Below are 27,671 nucleotides of genomic sequence, written 5' to 3'. Positions count from 1 at the left end.
GATTTGGGAAACGGATATCGCTGCCGGCATCGATTCTGCCAAGCGAAACGTCTCCCGACAGACCAGAGCAGCACGCAAGACGTGCTCGCTTCTGCGTGGGCTTCCGGGGGCTGTGTTCCCAAAGCGCGAATCATCCTCGCGGTGAGAGCCCCTCGAGGCGACTTAGCTTTCAAAAACTCACACTCGAAACGCCAGCGTTTCCACCGTGAGAGTCACGCGCAGGATTTCACAGCTACGTAGCCCTCAGCCCCGGCCTTCAGAGCTCGCTCCCATTCGCATTCCGGAAAAGACTTCCGTGGCAGCCAGGTAGCGAAGGAGAAGAGAGGGATCGGAAGCGTCGTGACGGGACGGCTTTCTGGCCTGTGGCATCCTCTGGCCGTGGCTAGAGGCGGGCAGGACCCTCTCCTGTCAGATCAAGAGAGCCCCTGAGGAGACTGGACAGCCCTAAGGTCTCTAGTCCACGGCTTTCTCCTTGATTTGCCAGATTCTTTGCAGAAGTGGGAGTTTGCGTGGCATAGTGGACAGACCATGGGTCTGGGACTCAAAAGGTCATAGGTTCTAATCCCAGCTCCATCCCTTGTCTGCTGTGTGACCTCGGGCAAATCACTTCACTTCTCTGGGCCTCAGTCACCTCATCTGGAAAATGGGGCTCGAGACTCTGAGCCCCACATGAGACGGGGACCGTGTCCATCCCGATTTGCTTGTATCCACTCCAGCTCTTAGTAAAGTGCCTGGGACCTTATAAGCATTTAACAAATACCATTAGTGTTATTATTGTTATGATTATCATCATTATTGTTATCCCCTCTTAAGGCTTGTCTTGAGTGGCATCCCATCAATGGCATCCCATCGGGAAAGAAAAGAATTTCCTGGATTCAACTGCGGGTTTTTGTCAGGATTCATCATGGGAGGAATCACGTCCTCGGGGGAGTCTGGGAATCCTTGCAGGGGATGTCCACCTTTGTCCCCTCTAGATCATGAGCTCCTTGTGGATGGGGAATGTGTCTACCAACTCTTTTGGATTGTACTCTCCCAAGCACTTAGTTTAGTGTCCTGCACACAGGAAGCGCTCCATTAATACCAAAGATTGATCGATTGATTGTCTCATTTGTATTACCTAACACAGGTGGCTACAGACCCTCAGCGAGCCGTGATCCACCCGCTAGTCAATGCTGGGGACCTAGGGTGATGGTAATGGATCTGAGAGGAGGTTGCCATCTCTCTCTCTCTCTCTCTCTTAATCTCAGAATGATGGTGTTCTAAGGGATGGTTTGCAGCAAGGTGGTCCATGCCATCCACATATGCCCCCAAGCATTATGGGGCTGTTCACCCCCAAGCATTATGGGGCTGTTCACCAGTTTTCATGAGGGAAGGAGTGCCACAACTTCCCTATTCTTCTTTTCTGTAAATCACATAATGTGTGTGGTTTGTGTAAATATAGACACCTTGTCCTTAGTTTTCAAAGCCAGAGCTGCCGTAGGTTGGGTCTTTTGTGTGTGTGTGTGTGTGTATGTGTGTGCACACGTGAGTGTGGCTAAAAAGACTGACGTGTGCTGCCAACGGGGCATTCCAGAGTGCACCAGCGCTTTTATGTGCTAATGGGTGTCTGTCTGCTCCTCACGGGGCTGTGACTATTTTTAAATCTGCCCCATGGCCTACCACCCTTTCCAAAGTCTCTGTTCAAGGAGAAGCAGTCCCTCTCCCAGTTGCTGCCTTGTCTGTCTGCTGCTCCGCTACCTGAGACAGGGATTCTGAAGGCTTGCACCACGTTTGTTCCATCCTCCATGCTTATGGGAGACCCTCTCTTCCCCCCCACCCCGGCCCTTCCCAATTTTTTTGCCATTGCCTGATCCCTCAGCAGATGGGGAGAGTGGTGGTCTGTCAGGTATGAAGTGGGGAGGAGGCAGGAGGGAGGGCATGAACAAGGGATCAGCGGGAAGAGAGAAGAGGAGAGATGAGAAAACAAAGGTACTGAGAAAGTTGGGAGATATAATTATTACTATCATTAGTATTATTATTATGGTACTTTTTAAGCACTTACTCTGCGTCAAGCACTCTTCTAAAAGCTGGGGTAGTCTCAAGTTAATCAGGCTGGATAAGACCCGGTCCCACATGGGGCTCACAGTCCAATTTCCTGATTTCCCTGGAGGGAGGTTGCCTGCTATTGTGCCCCACCCACGCACCCCCCCATCCCCAATTTTTCTTTTAAATGGTATTTGTTTAGCACTTACTATGTGTCATGCACTGTTCTAAGCACTAGGGTAGACTCAAGTTAATCAGGTCTGACAGAGTCCCTGTCCCACAAGGGGCTCACTGTCCAATTTCCCAATGTCCCTGGGGGGAGGTTGCTGGCTGTTCTGTCCCCCCCCACCCCACCCCTTTTTTCTCGATATTTGTTCAGCATTTACTATGCCAGGCACTCTTCTAAGTGCTGAGGTAAATACAACTTAATCAGCTTGGACACAGTCTCTGTCCCACCCAAGACTCACATGATTCTCTCTCAGTAAGAGAGAGAATGGGTATTGAATATCTATTTTACAGATGAGGACACTGAGGCATAGAGGTTGCCCAAGGTCATATAGCAGGGAAGCAGCAGAGCTGGGATTAGAACCCAGGTCCTCCGGCTCCCAGGTCTGGACTCTTTCCATTAGGCTGCGGTTTAATCAGGTGCGAAGCGTGTCAGAGGATGGCCAGCAAAGAGCGGCCTATCTTTTCCCATCTAGTTAAGGAGATAATCCTGGGACTACTGAGTTTATCTGGGGGTTTGAGAATTGGATTCAGAAGGGACTTGAAAGCAACTGTGATCCTCTCTTCCCCAGACCCTGGGCAAAAGACCTGGCAGACCACCAGCAGCCCAAATGATAGTCTGAACGAGCCACAGTAGCCAACGTTGCCACACGGGAGCCACTTTTGAAAAATGTGTTTTTAATCCCTGTCTTCTACCGCCCTTATGTAAAACGTCAAGTGCACTGACACAAAAATTGCAGCTTCTTTGGAGAATAGGTCAGAGCCATTCAGCGCTCTTTGTTTCGTGAGGGAAAAGGTATCAAACCATCAGGAGAGCGGCAGAAGGTCTCGGTGCATCTGTACGTTTCTTTGGCTGAGCCGGCGGGAGGGGCGGCTGAGAGGAAACAACATTGATCTCTTGCGATTTCCCAGAGTCCTTCAGGGTAGATGGAGATGATGATTAAAGAATGGTCAGTGGCAGCATGAAATCGAGTATTTGTATGGGTGGGTACCCACACACCAACACATGCACATCTGCTCTTAATTTATTTATATTCATTTTATGGTACTCGTTAAGTGCTTACTATGTGTCAAACTCTTTTCTAAGCTGTGGACACTGTTCTAAGCGCTTAATACTGAGGTTGTTTGAGCCGTTGATCCAGCCGGCCTATAGACGCGCGGGCTGCAGTCAGATCATCATGGCTTGCCAGCTGCCAGCTCTGGCTGGATGTAGGGGGTGACCCCAGGATCTAACACCCCACCCCTGGGCCTCTGAGTAGTAGCCCTTCCAATCTCAGGGTAGCCCCTGTTCAGTCATGCTCCAGCTCCTGCACTTTCTGGGGCTAATGGCAAGCAGGTCCAATCCCGGTGGGGCTGAGGATGAGGGTTCAGTCTGTAGGGAAGGGATAAGGGCGCTTGGGCTTGCAGGCTGTCAGCAAGTTTCCACGGCCCCTGGGGTCTGGAGAAATTATTTGTCTCTCGAAGCCTTTCGTAGCAGGGAGGGCTGTTGTTGTATGGGAGTCCCCAGTGTGCCGAAGAAAAACTCTGTGTGAGGTGAGGGAGGGCTCGTCCTTCCATCCTCAGCCCCCCGATGGGCCCAGCTGGAGCCTGGGAAATCAGATCTGTGGTTTCCAGCCTTACGGGGGTCATAATCCAAAATTCTCAAACAGCTTTAACACCAAGGGCGGTGCTAGGCATTCTGTGCAGAAACTGGAGGAGAAGGAGGAGGAAGGAGGAGAAGGACAAGGACAAGAAGGAGGAGGCGAAGGAAAGGAATGAGGAGGAAGAGGAGAAGGGGAGGAGGAGGAGGAAGAGAATGAGGAAAAGGAAGAAGAGGAGGAAGAAGAGAAGGGGGAGGAGGTAAAAGAGGAAGAGGAGACAGGAAGGGGAGGAAGAGGGGAAGAAGAGGAGGAGAAGGATGAAGAGAAGGAGAAGGGAAGGAGGAAGAAGAAGAGGAGGGGGAAGAAGAGAAGGAAGAGGATAAGGAAGGAGGAGGAGAAAGAGGGGAAGAAGGAGAAAGGAGAGCAGGAGGAAAGGGGTGAGGAGGTAGAGAAAATGGAAGAGGAGGAGAAGGAAGAGCAGAAGAAGAGATGGATTATAGGCGGACCATTTGCAGAACTGGTTAACTGGTTACAGCTTTCCAATCTGCCTCTCCATTTCCTAGTTGTCCCAAAGTCCCGCTTCCAGCTCGACATGTCCAGATTGCTAGGGCACAGGGTGTTCCGTCAGCAGCCGCCACTGCCAACCTCCCTCCCACAGTCGTCGGCTGCCCAACCACAAGACGTGTGAGCCCGGCCTTCATGGCATCTTTACTACGTTGGTTCTGCCTCGCCTTCCCTATTCCAGCTCACGGAGCAGCAAATGCCCTCCAGATTGCAAACTCCCCGAGGGCAGGGATCTTGTCTCTGTCCTCTATCGTACTTGCCCGAGTGCTCAATACAGTGTCCTGCACAAAGTAAGCCCCCAGTGGATAGTATTGATAGACGAATTGATTAACGTCCCACATCATAAACCCTCACTTTCCCCTAACCTCTCTCCCCTCTGCCTTGACAATACCCTGATTCTCATCCCAGCCTCACAGCCCTTATATACATGTCCTTATACTGTGTTTCCCCCATCTGCTTTTTATTTTAATGTCTGTCTCCCCCTGTAGACTGTAAGCTCCTCGCTGTCAGGGATCACATCTACAACTCCGCTTCATTGTGTTCTTCCAATCGCTTAGGACAGAGCTCCGCTCACAGCACTCATTCATTCGTTCATTCCATCGTATTTATCGAGAACTTACTGTGTGCAAAGCACCATACTAAGCTCTTGGGAGAGTACCTTACAAAAACAGACGCATTCCTGCCCACCATAATCTCATGGTCTAAAGGTGAAATACCACTGATTGATTGATTGATTGATTGAGAATACTGACCCAGAGAGGCCATTGATCTTAATCAATAACTCATCTGGCCCAAAGTTCGGTGGCCAATAGGCAGAGGGGCACACGGAGAAGTCATGTGATGGATGACTTTTGCTCTCGTGGACCTTCAAACTACCCTCCAGCACCCCTACCCTAAAATAATAATAATAATAATAATAATAATAATATTTGCTAAGGGCTTACTATGTGCCAGGCACTATACTAAGCACTGGGGTGGATACAAGCAAATCGGGATGGACACAGTCCCTATCCCATGTGGGGCTCACAGTCTCAATCCCCATTTTACAGATGAGGTAACTGAGGCCCAGGGAAGTAAAGTGACTTGCCCAAGATCACAAAGCAGTCAAATGGCAGAGCCGAGATTAATAATCCCTTACAAGTGGAGGCAATGCGGTTGAGGGGAAAGAACACCTGCCTGGAAGTCAGTTCTTCGTTCTCCCTGTTGAGACCGTGACATCTTGAACAAGTCACTTAACCTCTCGCTGGGTTTCGGTTTCCTCACCTCGCTCTCATCCCTGTGGCCGTCGACCCCTGGCTCATATCGTCTCTCCTGCCTAGGACTCCCTCCCCTTTCATATCCGACAGACCTGCAGTCTCCCCATCTTCAAACCGTGCCGCCTCCAAGAAGGCTTCCCTGATTAACCTCTCATCTCCCCTACCTTATTCATCCTTTCTTCCGTTTTCCTATCCACTTGCGTCTGTACTTGCCCTGACCCTACCCGCACAGCACTTGTGAACATATCCTTCTATTCTGCTGCTTTCCCCAGCTGTAATTTATTCTAATAAATATTCTAGTGCCCCCCTCACTAGACTGTAAATTCCTTGAAGGCAGCGATTGTGTCTAACAACTCTAGTGTACACTGCTCTATACCCTATAGGTGCTCAATAAATCTAAAGGATCGACTGACTGATTGGAGAAGGGTCTTGGGCAAGTCACTTAACTTCCCTGTGCCTCAGCTACATCATCTGTGAAACGGGGAATATGACTGGGAGTCCCTTGTGGGACAGGGATTGTGTCCAACCTGATTAGCTTGTATCTACCCCAGGGCTTAGAACAGTGCCTGGCACATCGTAAGCACTTAACTAATACTATAAAAAAATAAGAAGAAACGCTCTGGGGCTCCTGCAGTGTGCAGGAGAGTTCTGAGGCTGGCCCGGCCCCCGGGGGTGGGGAGGCCGGTCGGGGCAGAAGGGAGAGAGAAACCAGGGCTGCATTTGGGCTGGTTGGGCTTTACCTTGAGCCATTTGGTAGGTGGGGCCGGGCTGGGTTGTGAAATGATAATGGCGGTATCTGTTAAGTGCTTGCTTTGTGTCAAGCCCTCTTCTAAGCACTGCGGTAGCCATAGAATAATCAGATCCCACACGGGGCTCCCAGTCTAAGTAGAAGGGAGAACAGGATTGAATCCCATTTTGCAGATGAGGGAACTGAAGCATAGAGAAGTGAAGTGACGTGTCCACAGTCACCCAGCAGACAGTTGGCAGAGCCGGGATTAGAACACAGGTCCTCTGACGCCCAGGCCGTGGCTCTTTCCACTGGCCCACGCTGCTTCTCTGAAAGCCATCACGTTTTTATTAACGAGTCACTTTCTGGGGAAACCTCAAAGCCCGGTAGGTGAGAGGGCCTTCATGAGACTCAGAAGAGGCTCGCTTCCGCCATTGTTGAGGGACTCTGAGGTTTTTGAAGAGGGCTTACCACCAAATCAAGTGAATCTGTGCGATAGAGAGGGAATGGAGAGGTTGTGGTTCATCGGGAAAACACCCCATTACAATTCCCTCTCCCCCCTGTCCATTTTCTCCCGAACATCTGTGATTTTTTTTTGTCTGTGTTTGAAAGCTGCTGGAAGGTCTCTCTGCATCTTTCTGAGATTCTGTTTACCTTTTCTCCTCGGCGGCTACACTAATCAAATCATCCTGCCCGGTTATTAGCCAAATGTTTGCTCTGCCCTGGCATTAATCACAGAAATCCACACAGCTGGCGGAGATGTCTCGGAGCCATCTCCGGGAGGTTTTCCATCCCCGCACCTGTGGTTCGCAAATGTCCATCCAGTCACCACCCCAGTTCCCTTCTTTTCCCATTAGATCCAGGAAATGGTCACTGGAAGGTTATCGACGTTTCTCTCCCGCTGCAGCACGGCCTGCCGGCTTGGCTTCGCTAAATACCAGACGTACTCACTGGTACTTGATTTCACCTCTCTTGCCGTCGATACCTTCCTCCGCCCTCCCTCCTTCCTGGGACTCTCTCCCACTTACCTCTGACAGATCACTGCTCTCCCCATCTCCCCATCAGAGAAGCAGCCTGGCTCAGTGGCAAGAGCCCGGGCTTGGGAGTAGGAGATCGTGGGTTCTAATCCCGACTCAGCCACTTAACAGCTGTGTGACTTTGGGCAAGTCACTTGACTTCTCTGTGCCTCAGTTATCTCATCTGTAACATGGAGTTTAAGACTGTGAGCTCCAAGTGGGACAACCTGATTACCTAGCATCTACCCCAGCACTTAGGACAGTGCTTGGCACATCGTAAGTGCTTAACAAATACTATTATTATTATTATCTTCAAAAATCACTTCTCCTCCAGAAAGCCTTGTCTGATTGATTTCTCCTCTCCCCCTCTTTTTTTCCCTCCCTACTGTGTCACCAGAGCACTTTAATAATAATAATAATAATAATAATAATGTTGGTATTTGTTAAGCGCTTACTATGTACAGAGCACTGTTCTAAGCACTGGGGGAGATACAGGGTCATCAGGCTGTCCCACGAGGCTCCCAGTCTTCATCCCCATTTTACAGATGAGGTAACGGAGGCACAGAGAGGTGAAGTGACTTGCCCACAGTCACACAGCTGACAAGTGGCAGATCCGGAATTCAAACCCGTGACCTCTGACTCCCAAGCCCGTGCGCTTTCCACCGAGCCATGCTGCTTCTCTAATACTCATCCCACCCTCAGCCACCACAGCCCTCCTGTACATATCCTTCTATTCTGCCCCTTCCCCTATCTTAAAGGGATCCTAAAGGTATCTTAAGGTGTCTGCCTTGAGGGCAGGGTTCACTGTTCTCTCCCTAGAGTTTAGTATAGTGCTGTGCTCCTAGCAAGAGCTCAATAAAAAACAACAATGAAGTGATTCTTGCTAGGTCAAGCCGGAGGTGGACTGGGAACTGGTGATCTTGGGGTGGTTTTAGGAGCCGCTTAGGCTCCTAAGTGTTCTCAGAGCCACTGTTCTGTCCTCCCCTGGGTAGGGATCCTTAGGCAGGGGACCCCCCAGAGTTATGCCCTGGGGGATGAGTGAGATGATGTGGCTAATCAGGCGTCTTGAAGAAAGCTGGGCTAGCAGTCTGGAGGAGACAAGGGGCCAGTGAGAAAGGTTCATTCATTCATTCAGTCGTATTTATTGAGCGCTTACTACGTGCAGAACATCGTACTAAGCTTTTAGAATGTACAGTTCGGCAACAGATAGAGACAGTCTTTGCCCAACAACGGGCTCGCAGACTAGAAGGGGGACAGACAACAAAACGAGACAAGTAGGTGTCAATACCATCAAGATAAATAGAATCGTAGATATATACACATCATTAATAAAATAGAGTAATAACATGTATAAATATGCACAAGTGCTGTGGGAGGGGAAGGGAGAAGAGCAGAGTGAGGGAGTAAGGGGAATGGGGAGGAGGGGCAAAGGGAAAGCCTCCTGGAGGAGGTGAGCTCTCAGTAGGGCTTTGAAGAGGGGAAGAGAGTTAGTTTGGCGGAGGTGAGGAGGGAGGGCGTTACAGGTCAGCGGTAGGATGTGGGCCGGGGTCGACGGCGAGACAGGCGAGAACGAGGGACCGTGAGGAGGTGAGCGGCGGCAGAGGAGCGGAGTGTACGGGTTGGGCTAGAGAAGGAGAGAAGGGAGGTGAGGTAGGAGGAGGCCAGGTGATGGAGAGTTCTGAAGCCAAGAGTGTGGAGTTTTTTTATTCAAAGGTTGATAGGCCACCCCTGGAGGTTTTTGAGGGGAGTGACTTGCCCAGAGCGTTTCTTTAGAAAGATAATCCGGGCAGCGGAATGAAGAATAGACTGGAGCCGGGAGAGACAGGAGGATGGGAGATCAGAGAGGAGGCTGATGGAATAATCCAGTCGGGATATTATGAGAGCTTGTACCAGCAAGGTAGCAGTTTGGATGGTGAGGAAAGGGCGGATCTTGGCGATGTGAAGATGTGAAAGTTCCCCGGACTGGTCATCTGGGGATCATCACTTAAAAGACCCGTTCGTTTGGTGATTTGCAAGACCCTGGGACTGGACAGGGTAATAAGATGGTAGGGAAGAAAAGGCGAGTAGGGCAGCGAGGCAACTAGGAGAAACTCCCACCTGGCCAGAGAGCCTGAGGCCAAGACCCTCTCCTCTCAGCCCCCCGGCCCGGATTCTCCCTGTCGGAGCTCCGGGGACCACCAAGAAGTCGATCGATGGTATTTATTGAGTAACGACTACGAAGGGAACACTGTGCTAAGCGCTTGGGAGAATACAGCAGAATTAGCAGGCGTGTTCCCTTCCCGTAATGGGCTCACAGTCTGGAAGACAGGATACCTAATCCAGTGAGTTCTTCCCTCCCCAGCCCGTCAAGATAACGGGGTGTTGCAGGTGGCCCAGCCGACCTTCAGTAAGTAGGTGACTGCCCTCCAGACTTCCACAAGTCTTCACGATTTTCACTCCCCCTTAGCGAGGGAGTCGAAAGGGAAGGGCCGAACAGGGGCATCGCTGCAACGGCCGGGGTGGAGACCCGCCTTATCTCTGGAGCCGGCCAATGGGGTGATCCGCTGCGGGAGACTAGGACCATCTTCCGGGTTTTTCTTAAAATAGCAGGCCCGCCTTAGCGGGGGCGGGAGGGAAGGGATTCTGGGGTCCGAGCCAAAGGAGCAAATTAGACTAACGGAAACTCGGAGGACACTTTATGTTCCCAGCGGGGCTGAGTGTCCCACAGGCCTCTCTGGAACTGTGAATTCCCCAGAGAGAGCCCCGGGCGAAGGAGGGGGAGTGTGAAACTGAGGGGGGGAGACGTAGGCAGGCCTCAGCCAAAGCAGAGCCCCAGGCCACAGCTGAGGATCCCCGCATTGATGTGGGAAGCAGCAGGGGAATGGCACAGATGAACTGTCAGTTCTGACAGCTCCAATAGGTAAATATTGGTTTCGCACGAAGCGGTCTCTAGAAATTTGCCACCGAAACGGCCCAGGTGGCAGGGAGGCTGCCAGGGTATCGATTCATCCCCCGGGGGCTCAGCCGGCGGCCTCGCCATCCCTGCCCGTCCTCGGCCTTTCTGGAGACTGAAGGCCCCCGACCTCTGCCCTCCTTTCCTGGGCAGAGAGCAGGAATGGTCAGGGTGAGATAGTCAGGGCCAAGGCAAGGTGTTCCTCTGTTGTCTTCCAGCTTGGGCATGCGCATCATCTTGGGAGACCAGTGTTGAGAAGGGGCATAAACAGTCACCAACCAATCCCCTACTCCACCGTGAGCTCACGGAGAAGAGAAAGCATGGCTCAGTGGATAGAGCACGGGCCTGGGAGTCAGATGGACCTGGGTTCTAATCCCGGCTCCACCCCTCGTCTGCCGTGTCATTTGGAACAAATCACTTCACTTCTCTGGGCCTCAGCTACCTCATCTGCAAAATGGGGATCAAGACTGTGAGCTCTGTGTGGGACCTGGGCTGTGTCCCACCTGATTAGCTCATATCTATCCCAGTGCAAGTGTTTAACAGATACCTTTTTTTCAAAAAATGAAAACACGCTATGGGAGCGTCTATTTAAATATTTAGGAGGCGCAGAAGTGGTGCCTGGGGACTACGGGGATATAATCAGGGGAAATTACAAAATAATCGGAGGGAGTCTCCCGAAGGAGATGTGATTTCAGGAGGGCTCTGTGGGCATGGAACATGTCTACCAACTCTGTTACATTGTACTCTCCCAAGGGCTTAGAACAGGGCTCTGCACTAAGTAAGTGCTCAATAAATGCCCTTGATTGACGGATTGATTAATTGATAATCAGATTGGATACTGTCCCTGATCTACATGGGGCTCACGGTCTAAATTGTGTAAGTAGTCATACTCTGTGTTATTTTCCCTATCTGTCTTCACCAATGCTGGACTGCAGTGGCATGGGAAGGAATTAGATCCAAGTACACACCGGTGACCCAGAAAGAGAAAGAGAGTAGGACAAAAGAGGGCTTACCTGTGGAAGTCTGCTTGGAGGAGATGTGCTTTTAATAAAGCTTTGAGGGTGGGGAGAGTCTTGTCTGTCATATATGAAGGGGGAGGCAGTTCCAGGCCAGAGGCAGGTCATGGGTGAAGGGAATTTGGAATTCGATAAGTGCTTACTATGTGTCAAGTTCTGTTCTAAGCGCTGGGATAGATACAAGTCGATCGGATTAGATACAGTCCTTGTCCCTCATGGGGTTCTTAGTTTAAGTAGAAGGGAGAACAGGTATCGAGTCACCATTTCACAGATGAGGAAACTGAAGCACAGAGACCTTAAGAGATTTGTCCAGGGTGTCACGACATGTTTCCTCCCAAGGCCACCTCGCCCTTCTTTGGATTTTCTCCGATCCAGGGGAACGAGCTCCCGGAGTTGCCCCCTAAGAGAGTACTTTGGAGACGAGGCCTGATTGCGAATGTCCCTCTCTGGAAATGGAGGCCAGATGGTGATCGGTCCCTAAAGAAGGAAACCAAAGACCGAGACCCTTTTATGAGCATCAGAAATTATTGCCGCTCAAAGCAGAAACTCTCCATTTTTATCCAGTCTCTGGGGGGGACGGGGTCAAAGCTCTCCTTTCAGGCTTTGTGACATCACCCTCGCCTACGGCTTACAATGCCCCTTTTCCTCCCGCTGAACGCTTTCCACGTGGTGGTCGGTTTCCGGGGGGTCCGGCGCTAACACGTGGGTGCTTTTTATACTTCCAATTTAGGGGTACAGTCGTCTGTACTACCTCTGGGTTCTGCTGCGCTGAAATGCAGACAAATTAGAAAGCCATTGGATGATTAGGATGAGCGTCTCTTCTTAGTGAATCAGCCCTCCTGGTGTTTTCTTTTGGCAGCACTAATCTCCTAAAAGGCTTCTTTCTAGAGAGTGTCCCCAGAGACCCGCAGATACAGGTCCCTTTGAGCGAGGTAGACGGGTTTCCTTATTTTAACACGGCCGCTTCAGGGCCGTCGCGGAGTTCCTTGAGCATTGCCCCGTTCTCCAGGAGTTTGACATTATTAGCAGTATTAATAATGCTATTTGTTAAGTGCTCATTATGTGTCAGGCACTGGACTAAGCCCTGGGATAGATACAGGATAATCAGGTTGGACTCAGTCCCGGACCCAGTCCCTTACCCATGACTGCACATAGTAAGCGCTCAATAAATACTATTGAATGAATGAAGAGCTCGCAGTCTAAGGTGGAGGGAGAACCGGGTATCGAATACCCATTTTACAGATGAGGAAACGGAGTCCTAGAAAATAATAATTATTACTATGGTACTTGTTAAGCGTTTATAATAGTAATAATAATAATGGTATTTGTTAGGCGCTTACTATGTGCAGAGCACTGTTCCAAGCGCTGGGGTAGTTACAGGATAATCAGATTGTCCCACGTGGGGCTCACATTTTTTAATCCCTATTTTTGTAGATGAAGTAACTGAGGGCCAGAGAAGTTAAGTGACTTGCCCTAGGTCACACAGCAGACAAGTGGGAGAACCGGGATTCAAACCCATGACCTCTGACTCCCAGGCCCCGGGCTCTTTCGACTAAGCCATGCTGCTTGACACACCCTTCTTAGCCCTGGGATAGATACAAGTTAATCAGACCGGACACAGTCCCTGTCCCACGTGGGGCTCGGTCTAAGTTAAAGGGAGTAGAATTTAATCGCCATTTTACAGATGAGATAACCGAGGCGCAGAGAAGTGACTTGCCTCAGGTCACGCAGCGGACAAGTGGCGGAGCCAGGATTCGAACCCAGGTCTTCTGACTCCCAGGCCCTTCCTCTTTCCGCCGTTCAAGCGATCGAAGAGCCACGGCCGTGGAATTAGTGAAAGTTTGGAACGGAGCAGGGAAAGATCAGGCCGGCCCTTGACATCACATCAAAGCACTTAGTACAGTAGTAGTCCGGGAACACACAGCAAATGTTCAATAACTACCACTGATTGATAGAGCATCGGTGATGCAGGCATCCTTCCGGTCTTGCTGTTGCCCTTCCTGGAGTGGAGCAAGGGTTGACGGGAGTCCCGGTGTAATGGGGAAGAGCGGCCCCTGTCCCGCGCAGTGGGTCTGGAGTGGGAGGCGGAGGGCTCCTACTGCTCCTGCTTCTTTGGACTCTCCCAGATTCGAAGCAGCGATTGATGGGCCAAGCGGAATAGTATTCGTTAAGCGCTTACTCTGTCAGGCACCGTCCTAAGCGCTGGGGTGGATACAAGCAGATAGGGTAGGGCACAGTCCCTGTTCCACGTGGGGCTCCCAATCTTAATCCCCGTTTTCCACCCGAGGTGACTGAGGCCCAGCGAAGTCAAACAACTTGCCCGTGGTCCCACGGCAGACAAGAGGCCGCGTCGGCATTGGAACCCAGGTCCTCCTGGCTCCCGGGTTCGTGCTCTAGGCATCAGGCCATGCTGCTTCTCGCCCGTGCAGTGAACCCTGGGCGGAAGGTGGAGAGCTCGCACTGCCGTTACTTGTTTGGACTTTTCCAGAGCCGGACCAGGAGCTTCTGGGAGTCCCTGGCAGGCTGGGATTTGGGGTGGACCCCAGAGAGTGGCTGCAAGGGGAGGGTGTTGCTACTGCTGCTACACACCATTTATTCAGAGAAGCAGCGTGGCTCAGTGGAAAGAGCCCGGGCTTCGGAGTCAGCGGTCATGGGTTCGAATCCCAGCTCTGCCACTTGTCAGCTGTGTGACTGTGGGCAAGTCACTTCACTTCTCTGGGCCTCAGTTACCTCATCTGTAAGACGGGGATTAACTGTGAGCCTCATGAGGGACAACCTGGTTACCCTGTATCTCCCCCAGCGCTTAGAACAGTGCTCTGCACCTAGCAAGTGCTTAACAAATACCAACATTATTATTATTTTCTTTTATGATATCCGTTAAGGCCTTACTGTGTGCCAAGCTCTGTACTAAGCGCCGGGGCCGATGCAAGCTAATCAAGTTGGGCACAGTCCATGTCCCGTGTTGGGTTCACAGTCTTAATCCCCGTTTTACAGATGAGGGAAGTGGAAGTGACTCGCTCAAGGTCACGCAGCAGGCATGTGGCAGAGCCCGGATGAGGATCCCAGTCTGGTGACTCTCAGGCAAGGTTCTTGCTCCTAGGTCAACCCGCTCCACACAGTTTTTGTACGGAGCACAGGGAGAGAGAGAAAGACCGATTAGGCCCGCTGCCTCTGACTCGATGACTGGAAATGAAAATCTGCCCCCAGGGTCCCTGAGAAGCAGCGTGACCTAGTGGATGGAGCACTGGTCTGTGAGTCACAAGGACCTGGGTTCTAACCCCAGCTCCGCCCCTTGTCTGCTGGGTGACCTTGGGTAAGTCCCTTCACTTCTCTGGGCCTCAGTTACCTCATCTGTAAAATGGGGATTAAGACTATGAGTCCCGTGTGGAAAAGGGACTGCGTCCAGCCCGATTTGCTTGCATTTCCCGCCCCCAGCGCTTAGTACAGAGCCTGGCACATAGTAAGGGCTTAACAAATGCCACAGTTATTCTTATTTGCATGTGTCCCGGCCTAAAAGTGCAAAACACAAATGTTTGCGTTGGGTTTGCGCCTGCTCTAAAGGAACAAATGATCCTCACTCTGGATAGCTCGTTATGGGCAGGAAATGTGTCTGTTGTTGTATTGTACTCTCTCAAGCGCTTAGTACAGTGCTTTGCAACAGCAAGCACTCAGTAAATAAGATTGAGCGAATAGTGTTTCCCTGGGTGATGGACCGTCAGACCCCTCTCTTTTCCGTGCTGGATTTCTGACTCTCAAGGGCGTCTCCAAACAGTCGCTGTGGGCATGGCGACAGCAGAGTTGACCCAGACTAATATTGACAGTCTGGTGCCTTTTCCCACCTGATTTTTGCCTTTATGTCCTTTTGTCCGGAGCCTCTTCCGGGCCCTGAGTGATGGGCCGGTCTTCTCCTCGGAGCTGGGGGACGCACAGGACACGGGCTTTGACACTCCTCGCGCCGTATTCCGGTTTCCAGGGAGAAACCAGGATGCTCTTGGGAATGCCTTGGGCCCCTCCGGCTTACAGCAGTCCAAGAAGACTGGCCTACTTGCTTCGTTGAGAAGCAGTCCGGCCTAGCGGATAGAGCACAGGCCTGGGAGCCAGGAGGACCTGGGTTCTAATCCTGGCTCTGCCACATGTCTTCTGTGTGACCTCGGGCAAGTCACTTCACTTCTCTGGGCCTAGGTACCTCGATTGTAAAACAGGGATGAAGACTTTGAGCCCCACGTCAATCAGGGACCGTTTCCAACCCGATTACTTTGTATCTACCACGGCGCTTAGAACAGTGACCCATAATAAACGCTTAACAAATACCATTTTTTTAAAAAAGGAAGACCACCCTCAGGCAGTCGTAATCATATCTGGGCCATCTGCTACGTGCCAAGGACTGTTCTAAGTGCTGGGGTCTAACAGGTCGAATACCTGTCCCCCTTCCACGTGGAGCTCAGCATTTAAGAATGAGGGAGAACTGGTATTGAAATGATCCTACTATGTACATAGCACTGTACTAAGCACCTCGGAGAGTACTGGAGAGCTAGTAAGCACGATCCTTGGCCTCAGGGAGCCGACAATCTGCCAGAGGAGGCAGCCGTGAAAGTAATTTACGGAGAGGAGGAAGATGTGGATGGGGAGATGAACGGCTGCTCGAATAAGGGTCAGTGAGTGAGCGAGCGAGGGAACAAACAAAAAGTGCGTAGTTGGCGTGGAAGTGCTGAGGTCATAGCTGGGGGGGATTCCCACCGGGGACGAGAGAAACGAACGGGGGATCCTGGAAATGAGGTCCGTGAAGGGCCTTGACGGTGAAGAGGGGAGCAGTCTGGAAGGCTCGAAGCAGGGAGGGAGCTCCGGGAAGGAGAGAGTGTGTGGGCGCAGGGTCGATGGTGGGAGAGGTGAGAACGAGGAGCAGTCGGGAGGCCTTCCGAGCCCCGCCCCAGACAGCTGGCGTTGTGCTTATAGAAAAGCGCAAAGCCTTTCCCTTCCTCCATGTCAGATGGGGGTCCAGATGGCCCCCGCCTCCCAGAGGCCCCAAGCTAAAACCAGCCCCGTCTCCTGACAGGAGCTTGGGGCAGCCGAGCCAGAAGCCATCTGGGAATTGGCGATGACCTCGTTTGTCCCTGCTTTTACGGTTTGTGGATTTCTTCAGAGAAAAACGCTCTCTGAACCCCGAAGCTAGGATCCAAAGAGGAACCCGCAAAGAAGTAAGGCCACAGAAGAAAACCTGCAGAGAGGAAGTCGATCCAGCCCAGATTCAGATCTAGGAGGGGTTCTGTGTGGGGGTGGGGGTGGGGGGGTGGAGAGACAGGGCTGGAGTCAGTAAAGTGAGGACTAATATTAAATATTAAAGAACTCAGAAGCTGCCAGCTTGCCTGCTGTGCTACCATAGGCGAGTCACTTGACTAATCTGGGCCTCAGTTTCCTCATCTGTAAAATAATAATAATAATAATTGTGCTATTTAATGATAATAATTGTAAAGTGCTTACTACGTGCCAGGGACTGTACCAAGCGTTGGGGTGACTATAAGCAAATCGGGTTGGCTCACAGTTTTAATCCCCATTTTACAGATGAGGTAACTGAGGCCCAGAGAAGCGAAGTGACTTCATTCATCCATTCAATCGTGTTTATAGAGTGCTTACTGAGTGCAGAGCACTGTACTCAGTGCTTGGAAAGTACAGTTCGACAACAAAGAGAGACAATCCCTACCCAACCGTGGGCTCACAGTCTAGAAAGGGGGAGACTTGCTCAAGGCCACACAGCAGACAAGTGGTGGAGTCGGGATTAGAATCCATGACCTTCTGACTCCCAGGCCTATGCTCTATCCACTATGCCGTGCTGCTTCCTGAGTACTAAGCGCTGGGGTGGATACAAGCAAATCGGGTTGGACACAGTCCCTGTCCCACATGGGCCTCACAGTCTCAATCCCCATTTTACAGATGAGGGAACTGAGGCACAGAGAAGCGAAGTGACTTGCCCGAGGTCACACAGCAGACGGGTGGCGGAGCCGGGATTAAAACCCAGGTCCTTCTGCCCCCCAGGCCCGTGCTCTGTCATTTCCTTGTCCCCAGGCAGGGGAGCGATGACGACTGACTCGGTTTCCCTGCTGCTTTCATGGTGCTATGTCAGCTGCCCACTGGACACAGATGTGGTCCTGAGCGGAGGCATGGCCACCCTTTGCTTATTCAGAGCCGCCCCCGGCCCCAGAGTCAGTGTTCCTCGCTCTGCCCAGAATCCAGCGGAGAACGTGAGGCATTGAAGAGGGCGGATCCTGAAGGCCAGGACTTAGGGACCAGCTTGTCCCTAAGGGGAAGCAGCACGGCCTAGTGGATAGAGCACAGGCTTGGGGGTCAGAAGGACCTGGGTTCTGATCACGGCTCCGCCACATGTCCGCTGCGTGAACTGGGACAAGTCATTTCCCTTCTCTGGGCCTCATCTGTACAATGGAGATTAAGAGTGTGAGCCCCATGAGCGACAGGGACTGTGTCCAAACTGATCAACTTGTATCCACCCCAGTGCTTGGAACAGTGCTCGGCACCTCGTAAGGGCTCAACGGGTACCATAATTATTATTTTTGTCATCCGTCCTCTTTCACTCCTTGCTCGTTGCACTGCTCACTGAATGGGAATGGTCTAGGAGGATTAGAATGGAATGTTGCTTCCCAAATTCATGGGATCTGTGGGAGGGAGGAATCGCCCGGAGACTCTCGGTTTTCTAGAACTCCTGTATTTTGGAAGAGCAGATGGACCAGCATACTGCACACTGTGTCTGAAATGATCTTCTCCGTAAGTGATGTAATGCTTCCTTGTTACATAAAGTCAGGGGAAGGCAAAAAGAAAAAAAAAAGATTGTTTAGGGCCTCTTGGAGTGGGAGGGGTTGGCTCCCAGCTGGATCCGCCATCTTGGAGTCTGGCTTTATGGAAAATCCACTCTTGGATCATCACTCATCGTTGGAAGAAAGAAAGAAAAAGAGCTCCAGGGGACCGGGAATGGGTGAAAACAGTGGATATTTCTGGGCCTTTCTGGGTCTCTCTACTTAATAAGTATAATTGTGATCTTATGGCGTAGTAGATGGAGCACGGGCCTGGGAGTCATGGGTTCTAATCCCGGCTCTGCCACTTGTCTGCTGTGTGACCTTGGGCAAGTCAACTTCACTTCCCTGTCCCTCAGTGACCTCGTCTGTAAAATGGGGATTAAGATCGTGAGCCCCAAGCGGGACGGGGACTGCGTCCAACCCAATTTGCTTGTATCCACCCCAGTGCTTAGAACAGTGCTTGGCACATAGTAAGCACTTAACAATACCACCATTATTATCATTATTATTGTTATCAGTGCAAACCCCAAGGTAGATACCAGATAATCCTGTGGGATACTGTCCCTGTCCCACAAGGGGCTCCTAATCCAAGTAGGAGGAAGAACGGGGATTTAATCCTAATTTTAGAGATGAGGGAAGAGGCACAGAGAACCTAAATCATTCTCCCCAAGGTCACGACGGGCCGGGGGTGGAGCTGAAAATAGAACCCGGGTCTCATGACTCCCAGGTCCACTGGGCCACACTGCTTCACGGCCGCTCAAACGCACAAGGGGTTTATTACGCACTTTAGGCCTTTCGCTGTCAATCCCTTTTGGAGAGAGTTTGCCCAGATTCAGAGCTGATATCAGCACCGGACCGTCTGCACCCTGCCCTTCCCCGCCCCCCCCATCCAAGCCCCGTGCCCCTACTGGCTTGGCATTGGTTGGTGCCCATCTCCGGGATCAGGGCTGTCCACTGATGTGATGGGCACAGCCTTCATTTTTGCCCAAGGCCATCTCTTGCTCAGACATCAGTGAAAGATAACTTAATGCGTTTCGACTGGAGTCTGCAATTCACCCGCCAGCCAGTTCGGGGAGAAATCGGTTCATTTAACTTGTCCTTCCCGTTGGGAGGCGAAGCTGTCTTTCTGTGTACCCCTTAAGCTCTCTGATGCTCGCCCCAGTCCCACAGTACTTATGTAAATAATATTAATAATAATAATGAGAAGCGGCATGGCGTAGTGGGTGGAGCATGGGCCTGGGAGTCAGAAGATCATGGGTTCTAATCCCGGCTCCTCCACTTGTCTGCTGTGTGACCTTGGACAAGTCACTTCGCTTCTCTGGGCCTCAGTGACCTCATCTGTAAAATGGGGATTAAGATGAGAGCCCCGTGAGGGACAATCTGATTACCCTGTATCTTCCCCAGTGCTTAGAACAGTGCTCTGCACATAGTAAGCGCTTAACAAATACCAACATTATTATTATAAAATGGGAATGGAGACTATGAGCCATATGTGGGACAGAGACTGTGTCCAACCTGATTTGCTTGCATTCACCCTCGCAATTAGTACAGTGCCTGCCACATAGTAAGCACTTACAAATACCATAATCACTATTATCGTTATTATTTGTTAAGCACTTACTATGTGCCAAGCGCTGTTCCAAGCACTGGGGCACTATGATGCTCATCCCAGCCTCACGGTGCTTATGTAAATAATAATAATAATAACGGTGATGATATCTGTTAGGCTCTCACTATGTGGCAGGCGCTATTCTAAGCGCTGGGATAGATGATCAAGTTGGACACAGTCCACGTTCGTTCATTCATTCAGTCATATTCGTCGAGCGCTCACAGTGTGCAAAACACTATACTAGGTACAGTATAACAATAAACAGACACATTCCCTGTCCACAATGAGCTTACAGTCTAGAGGGGGAGAGAGACACTAATATAAATAAACGACAGCTACGTACATAAGTGCTGTGGGGCTGGGAGGGTCCCACATGGGGCTCACAGCCTTAATCTCCATTTTACAGTTGAGGAAACTTAGTCTCCAGGATCAAAGCGCCGCGCTCAAAGTAGCACAACAGACAATTGGTGAAACTGGGATGTGAGCCCAGGTCCTTCTGCCTCCCAGACCCATTCTCTATCCTTTAGACCATGCTGTAGATTTGTCTATTTCCCCTCTTCCTTGTCTTTTTAAAATATCGGTCTCCCCCAGTCAATCAATCAATCAATCAGTGGTATCTATTGAGGACTAACTATGGGCAGAACACTGTACTAAGCACTTGGGAGAGTACAATCCAACAGAATTAGAAGATACGTTCTCTGCCCATAATGAGCTGACGGCCTGTAGGTTCTAAGCTAATTGTGGACAGGGATCAAGTCTACCTTCGCATCGTACTTTCCCAAGTGTTATTATTAGTAGTAAAGTGTTCTGAAACAGGAAGCACTCAGTAAATACAATTGATTGACCGATTGCTGGGGACTCTCGGCCTGCTCACACTAAGCACCTACAGCCCAGCAAGCTTAAGACTCCCTTTTTCTGCCCCAAGCTTTCTCTGAGCCTCAGTTTCCTCATCTGGAAAATGGGGATTAAGATGGTGAGCCCCTTGTGGAACGGGGACCGTGTCTAACCTGATTATCTTGTATCTACCCCAGTGCTTAGGGCAGTGCCCGGCACAGAGTAAGAGCTTAACCAATACCACAGTCATTATTATTATTATCTTCCTGAAGATCAAAATGAAGCCTGGATCGTTTGCCACAAATGGCCCGCCCGGGCCGGTTCTCCCTGCCGGAAAAACTAGGTCGCTGTGGGCAGGGAAAGTATCTGTTTACTGTTTTATTGTTCTCTCCCAAGCGCTTAGTTTGGTGCCTTGCACCCAGTGAGCGCTCAATAAATACGGTTGAATGAACGAATGAGCTGTTTCTGGCTCCCCAAGGTGAGTTCATTGGCTAAGCGAAGGTTTGGGGCAGGCGCCTCACAGGCTCCGGATAAGCAGGAGTTTGGAAGGCGGTCGGCAGAGGTCCGAGGGCCCTCCGCAGTGACCGAGGGGCTCGGGGAAGATGGGAGCTGGACCACAGAGAGCGTTTTCAGAGCGAGGGAGGGGACATTTCCCTGCCTGGCGGGCTGGGCCGGGGGATCCAGTTCCAGGGTCCGGGAATCCCCGCGCAGGGGCCGAGGAGGTTTAGGTTCCACTGAAGCAGCGTCGTCTAATGGATAAAGCTCGGGCCTGGGAGTCAGAAGGACCCGGGTTCTAATCCCAACTCCGTCTCTGTCTGCTGTGTGACCTCGGGAAAGTCACTTCACTTCTCCGGGCCTCAGTTACCTCGTCTGTATAATGGGGATTAAGACTGGGAGCCCTATGTGGGACAGGGACTGTGTGCAACCTGATTAGCTTGTATCTACCCCAGTGCTTAAAACGGTGCCTGACACATAGTAAGCATGAAATAAACAAACTGAAAGGCCAGACGGAGGGGACGGTGGGAGCCGCTGCAGGCGACATGTGGGGGTTTGTGGAGGGGGGAGGCTGAAAATAGCAGGAGGAGGGAAGGGGGAGAGTAGTGGCATGTGACTTTAAGAGGGAGGGGGGAAGATGTCAGGACACAGAAGAGAGGATGGATTCAGGAGCGGGAAGGAGAACTTAGCTTGAAGAACAGCTGGGCAGCAGGAGAAAGGTGACTCTTGAGGAGGTCAAGGGGAGATTTAGGGGATTTCACGCCTGATGCTTTGATTTTACCAATAAAGTAGATGAGGAGATTATCAAAGAACTGAAGGGAAAGTGGCGAGAGGACTAGTGCCTGGAGTTCATTCAGTCATTCACTCAGTCATATTTATTGCACGCTTACTGGGTGCAGAGCTCTTGGGCAAGTACAGCACAACAATAAACGGTGGCATTCCCTGCCCACAGTGAGTTTCCAGTCTAGAGGGGGAGAGACAGACATCAATACATATATAAAATTACAGATATGTCCATAAATGCTGTGGGTCCGGGAGAAGGGAAGAGCAAAGGGAGCAAGTCAGGGAGATGCAGAAGGGAGTGGGAGATGAGGAAAAGTGGGGTTTAGGAAAGGCCTCTTGGAGGAGATGGACCTTCAAAAAGGCTTTGAAATAGGGGAGAGTAACTGTCTGGCGGATTAGAGGAGGGAGGGCATTCCGGGCCAGAGGCAAGATGTGGGCTAGGGGTCGGCGGCGAGCCATAGAGGACCTGGGTCCTAATCCCGGCTCTGCCTCTTGCCTGATGCTGTGGGACCTTGGGCAAGTCATTTCACTTTCCTGGGCCTCAGTTGCCTCATCTGTAAAATGGGAATTAAGACTACAAGCCCCATGTGGGACCAGGAAAGTGTCCAACCCGATTTGCTTGTATCCACTCCAGGGCTTAATACAGTGCCCGGCACATAGTAAGCCCCTAGCAAATACCAAAATTATTACTATTATCATTATTACTCCAGCGCCTGGTACTGAGCTTGGCATACCAAAGAGCGCTTAACAAATGCCACAGTAGGACTACGGAGGGGGGCTCTCCACACATCTCCTGCAAAGCCTAGTGGATAGAGCTCAGGCCTGGGAGTCAGAAGGACCTGGGTTCTAATCCCAGCTCCACCATTTGTCTGCTGTGTGACCTCAGGCAAGTCATTTTACTTCTCTGTGCCTCAGCTCATTTGTAAATTGGGGATTAAGACTGTGAGCCCCATGTGGGACAGGGACTTTGTCCAACCTGGTTAGATTGTATCCACCCCAGCGCTTAGAGCAGTGTTTGACTCCGAGCAAGTGCTTAACAAATACCATCATCATTATTATTATTATCATCCCTCGCCTACTGCGAGATCCCCATTCTCTGCCTTTTCTCTGTTCTTCACAGACTTTGTCCCACCCACTGACAGACTCATTTGCCATTTGTCTTTGGCTTCTTGGGGGGCTCAAACCTGCAGGCCGTTCTGGCAGCCCTTTAGTGACCTCGGCCATTTGACTCCCCTGCTCTCCTCCAGATTGATGGGGGAAGCGGGCCAGAAGACAGACCCCCCAGACCCGGACCCCGACGGATCAGTTAATTAGAAAAACGAGCCCGGGGGAGGCCGAAAGGACATCGGGAAAGACGACAGATTGGTCAACTCAGCGGGGCGTTGGTGGTTAAACAGAAAAGTCAGGATCGCTGATCCCACTAGCCGATCCAAGGAAAGCGACCCCGGCCCCTCCTACCCCACCAAAGCCAGTCTTGCTACTTCTTCTTCTCTCCTGCTGGAAGCCATGACCCGTTGCTTATAGGGATGATAATAATAATTATGGTACTTGTAAAGCGCTTGCCATGTGCCAAGCACGGTCCTAAGCGCTGGGGTAGATTCAGTCATTCATTCAATCATATTTATTGAGCTCTTACTGTGTGCAGAGCACTGGACTGAGGTCTTGGAAAGTACAATTCGGCAATAAAGAGAGACAATCCCTGCCCGCACCAGGCTTGCAGTCTAGATGCAAGCTAATCAGGTTGGACCCTGTCTCACATGGGGCTCCCACTCCTAATCCCCATTTTACAGATGAGGTAATTGAGGCCCAGAGAATAATAATAACAGTAATATTAAGTGTGGTATTTGTTAAGCGCTTATTAGGTGTCAGACACTGAATTAAGTTCTATGGGGGTTGAGGGGAGAAATATGAGCAAATCAGGCTGGACACAGTCCCTGTTCCACATAGAGTTCAGTCTTAATCCCCATTTCACAGATAAGGTAACTGAGGCACAGGGAAGTGAGTTGACTTGCCCTAGCCCACGGAGCAGACAAGTGGCCGAGCCGGGTTTAGAGCCCGTGACCTTTAGACTCCAAGGCCTGTGCTCTATCCGCTAGGCCGTGAAGTGACTTGCCCAAGGCCGCACAGCAGACATGTGGCAGAGCCAGCATTAGAACGCAGGGCCTTCCGCCTCCCAGACCCGTGCTCCGTCCACTAAGCCGCGCCGCTTCGCAATGTTAGAAGAGCTCCCTGTGTGTCTGTAGGACAGTTAGGACATGGATCACCTCTCCATTGTACGGTAAGTGTGGAGCCCAATCCCAGCCCCTGAGGGATCTTAAGACCCCTTAGAAGCCATTAGAGGATCAGCCAGGTCCTGGAGGAGTGAGCGCAGGACAGAGTCACGGGACCTTCTCCCTCGTCTGCTGGGTGACCTTGAGCAAGTCACTAAACTTCTCTGGGCTTCTGCTCCTCATCTGTAAAAGCGGGGGGAGGGGTGGTGCACTTCCCATTCTCCCTCCCCCTTAGAATGCAGGAGCAGGGACCTTGACCGACCTGACTAACTTATATCTTCCCCAGCTCCTTCACTGCCTCCCCACCTACTCTCATCTTAATCCACTGCAGGATGGTTTTTTTTTCCTCCGGAGGCCACTCGGCAACTTCAAACCACACCCTCTCTCATCTCTTCAAAATACCTCACTCTGCTCCACCGCTGCTGCCTTGGACCTCTCTCTCTCTCCCTCCTTCCCCTCTGCCTTCAAACACTCTCCAGCCTCCACCATGCTAATAAAAGCCTTTCCTTGATCCCACTGAACCTCCCACCTACTGCACCTTGCTTTCTCGCCCTGCTCCTCCTCTCCTAGTCCAAAAACTCCTCTCCCGTCGCCAAAACTTCCTCCCCACCGGCTCTCTTCTTAATCCTTTGTGAGCTGGTTTATTCCCATGTCCACGGTGCCTGTGGTTGACAGTGGTCTCGTCGGAGCTTAGTCATTCATTCAATAGTATTTATTGAGCGTTTACTATGTGCAGAGCACTGTACTAAGCTGTCGGAATGGACAGATCGGTAACAGAGACAGTCCCTGCCCTCTGACGGGCTTACGGTCTAATCGGGGGAGACGGACAGACAAGAACAATAGCCGAAATGGTCAAGAACTTGACCACCCTCCCTGTCCCAGAAACTCACAGCCTTGATGATGACTGTGGTATTTGTTAACGGCTTACTGTTTGCTAAGTTCCGGAGTAGATACAATACACTCAGATTCAGACGTGGTTTGTCTCCCACGGGGCTCACGGCCTAAAGGGCGGAAAGGGTTTTTAACCCCGTTTTACAGATGAACAAACTGAGGCACAGAGAAATTAAGTGACTTGCCCAAGTGGTAGGCAACTTGACTCCTGTCTTTTGCCTCCTATATTCAGGGCTCTCTCTACATCCTGCTGGTTTTTCCACCACATTATTTCCAAGATCCATCTGCTCCTCTTCACCCTTATGGCCGCCTTCATTTAGTCCTCATCACCGCCCAGTTTTTTTTTTTTAATGACATTTGTTAAGCGCTTCCTCTGTGTCAGGCACATTTCTAAGCGCTGGGGTGGCTACAAGCGAATCAGGTTGGACACAGTCCCTGTCCTTCATGGGGCGCACAGTCGTAATCCCCATTTTACAGATGAGATAACTGAGGCACAAAGAAGTGAAGTGACTTGCCTAAGTCTACACAGCAGACAAGTGGCAGAGCTGGGATTAAAACTGTATGCTCTGCACACAGTAATTGCTCAATAAATGCCATTGAATGGATGAACCCAGGACCTTCTGATTCCCAGGCCCACGCTCTATCCACTGGGCCACACTGCATCGCTCAGTGTGCACAAAGCACTGTACTAAGCGTTTGGGAGAGTCCAATAGAACAATATAACGACACACTCGCAGGCCACAACAAGTTTACAGTCTAGAGGGGAAGACAGACATTAATATAAAAAAATACATTACAGATATGGACGTAGGTGCTGTGGTACTGGGAGAGGGGGTGAAATATGGGAGCAAGTCAGGGTGACTCAGAAGGGAGTGGGAGAAGAGGGAAGGAGGGCTTAGTCAGGGAAGGTCTCTTGGAGGAGGTGTGCAAGAGAGGAGAACGAGGAGGCCACCATGGTGCAGGAGACACAATCCATCACGTTGCCCCCTCCTACCTCTCCTCCCTTCTCTCTTTCCACCGCCCACCCCGCACCCTCCGCTCCTCCGCCGCCCACCTCCTCGCCGTCCTCCGTTCTCGCCCATCCCGCCGTCGACCCCGGGGCCACGTCCTCCCGCGGTCCCGGAACGCCCTCCCTCCTCACCTCCGTCAAACTGATTCTCTTCCCCTCTTAAACCCTACTTAAAGCTCACCTCCTCCAAGAGGCCTTCCCGGTCTGAGCTCCCCTCTTCCCTCTGCTCCCTCTACCCCCCACTTCACCTCTCCGCAGCTAAACCCTCTTTTCCCCCCATCTCCCTCTGCTCCTCCCCCTCTCCCTTCCCATCCCCTCGGCACTGTACTCGTCCGCTCGACTGTATGTATTTTCATTACCCTATTCATTTTGTTAACGAGATGTACGTCGCCTCGATTCTATTTATTTGCTATTGTTTTAATGAGATGCTCATCCCCTTGACTCTATTTATTGCTATTGTTCTTGTCCGTCCATCTCCCCCGCTTAGACCGTAAGCCCGTCAAAGGGCAGGGACCGTCTCTATCTGTTACCGATTTGTCCATTCCAAGCACTTAGTACGGTCCTCTGCGCATAGTAATCGCTCAGTAAACACTATTGAATGAATGAATCTGAGCCGGAGCAGGGGAACGAGGCCTGGGCACCGGAAACAGGCCAGTGAACGTCGCCTTCTGTTTTGCCCTCGTCCGCAGGTGATGCAGGTCGTGAGAGAGCAGACCATGAGGGCCCTCACCACCAAGCCTAGCTCGCTGGACCAGTTCAAGAGCAAACTCCAAAACCTCAGCTACACGGAGATCCTGAAAATCCGCCAGTCCGAGAGGATGAACCAGGAAGATTTCCAGTCCCGCCCGATTCTGTGAGTCACTCTCTCCCCCATCCCAGGCCACACCGTCCTCCTGGGGAAGTCAGTCGGTCAGTCAGTCAATAAGGCAATCGTATCTACCGAGTGCTTACCGTGTGCCGAGTACTATGTGAAGCGCTTGGGAGAGTACAATACAACATAAATGGAGACGTTCCCTGCTCACCGTGAGCTTGCGGTCTAGAGTGGGAGACGCAAGTTGATAGAAACACAAAAATGACAGACATGGACATAAGTGCTGTGGGGCTGGGAGGAGGGGATAAATAAAGGGAGCAAGTCAGGGTGACGCAGACTGGGAGAAGAAGAAAGGTGGGCTTAGTCAGTGAACGCCTCTTGGAGGAGATGGGCCTTCAGTAAGGCTTTGAAGCTGGGGAGAGTCATTGTCTGTCGGACCTTGAGGAGGGAGATGGTTCCAGACATTCCTTCACTTGTATTTATTGAGCGCTTACTGTGTGCGGAACAGAGCAGTCCAGAGGCGGGATGTAGGCGAGGGGTCGGTGGCGAGATAAACGAGAACAAGGTACGGCGAGAAGGTTGGCATTAGAAGAGCGAAGTGTGCGGGCTGGGGTGTAGTAGAAGTATAGTTAGGTGAAGTAGGAGGGGGCAAGGTGATTGGGTGCTTTAAAGCCGATATTGAGGAGTTTCGATCCGATGCAAAAGCGTTAGTGTGGAGGGGTGTCAGGCCTTCTGAGGTCTTTCCAGTGATTCCACCCCAGAGGAGGCAGGGCAACTCTCCTGGAAGGACAGGGCATCAGCTGCAGTTCAATCACTCCGTCAACTGAA

General features: G+C 51.3%; 1 protein-coding gene across 3 annotated transcripts in view; it reads left to right on the top strand.

Annotated features, from left to right (window-relative positions):
• ELMO1 (engulfment and cell motility 1) overlaps positions 1-27,671 on the top strand; it is a 211,655-nt gene that overhangs the window by 166,964 nt on the left and 17,020 nt on the right. For all 3 annotated transcript variants that reach the window (XM_029048924.1, XM_029048923.1, XM_029048925.2), the window contains one exon: positions 26,722-26,885. In XM_029048924.1, coding sequence (XP_028904757.1) covers positions 26,722-26,885 — 164 coding nt within the window. The remainder of the gene's footprint in view (positions 1-26,721; positions 26,886-27,671) is intronic.

Source organism: Ornithorhynchus anatinus, chromosome 21, assembly GCF_004115215.2.
Source record: "Ornithorhynchus anatinus isolate Pmale09 chromosome 21, mOrnAna1.pri.v4, whole genome shotgun sequence".
Taxonomy (NCBI): Eukaryota; Metazoa; Chordata; class Mammalia; order Monotremata; family Ornithorhynchidae; genus Ornithorhynchus; species Ornithorhynchus anatinus.
The sequence above is the reverse complement of the archived record's forward strand: the minus strand, read 5'-3'. Positions and strand labels throughout refer to the sequence as shown.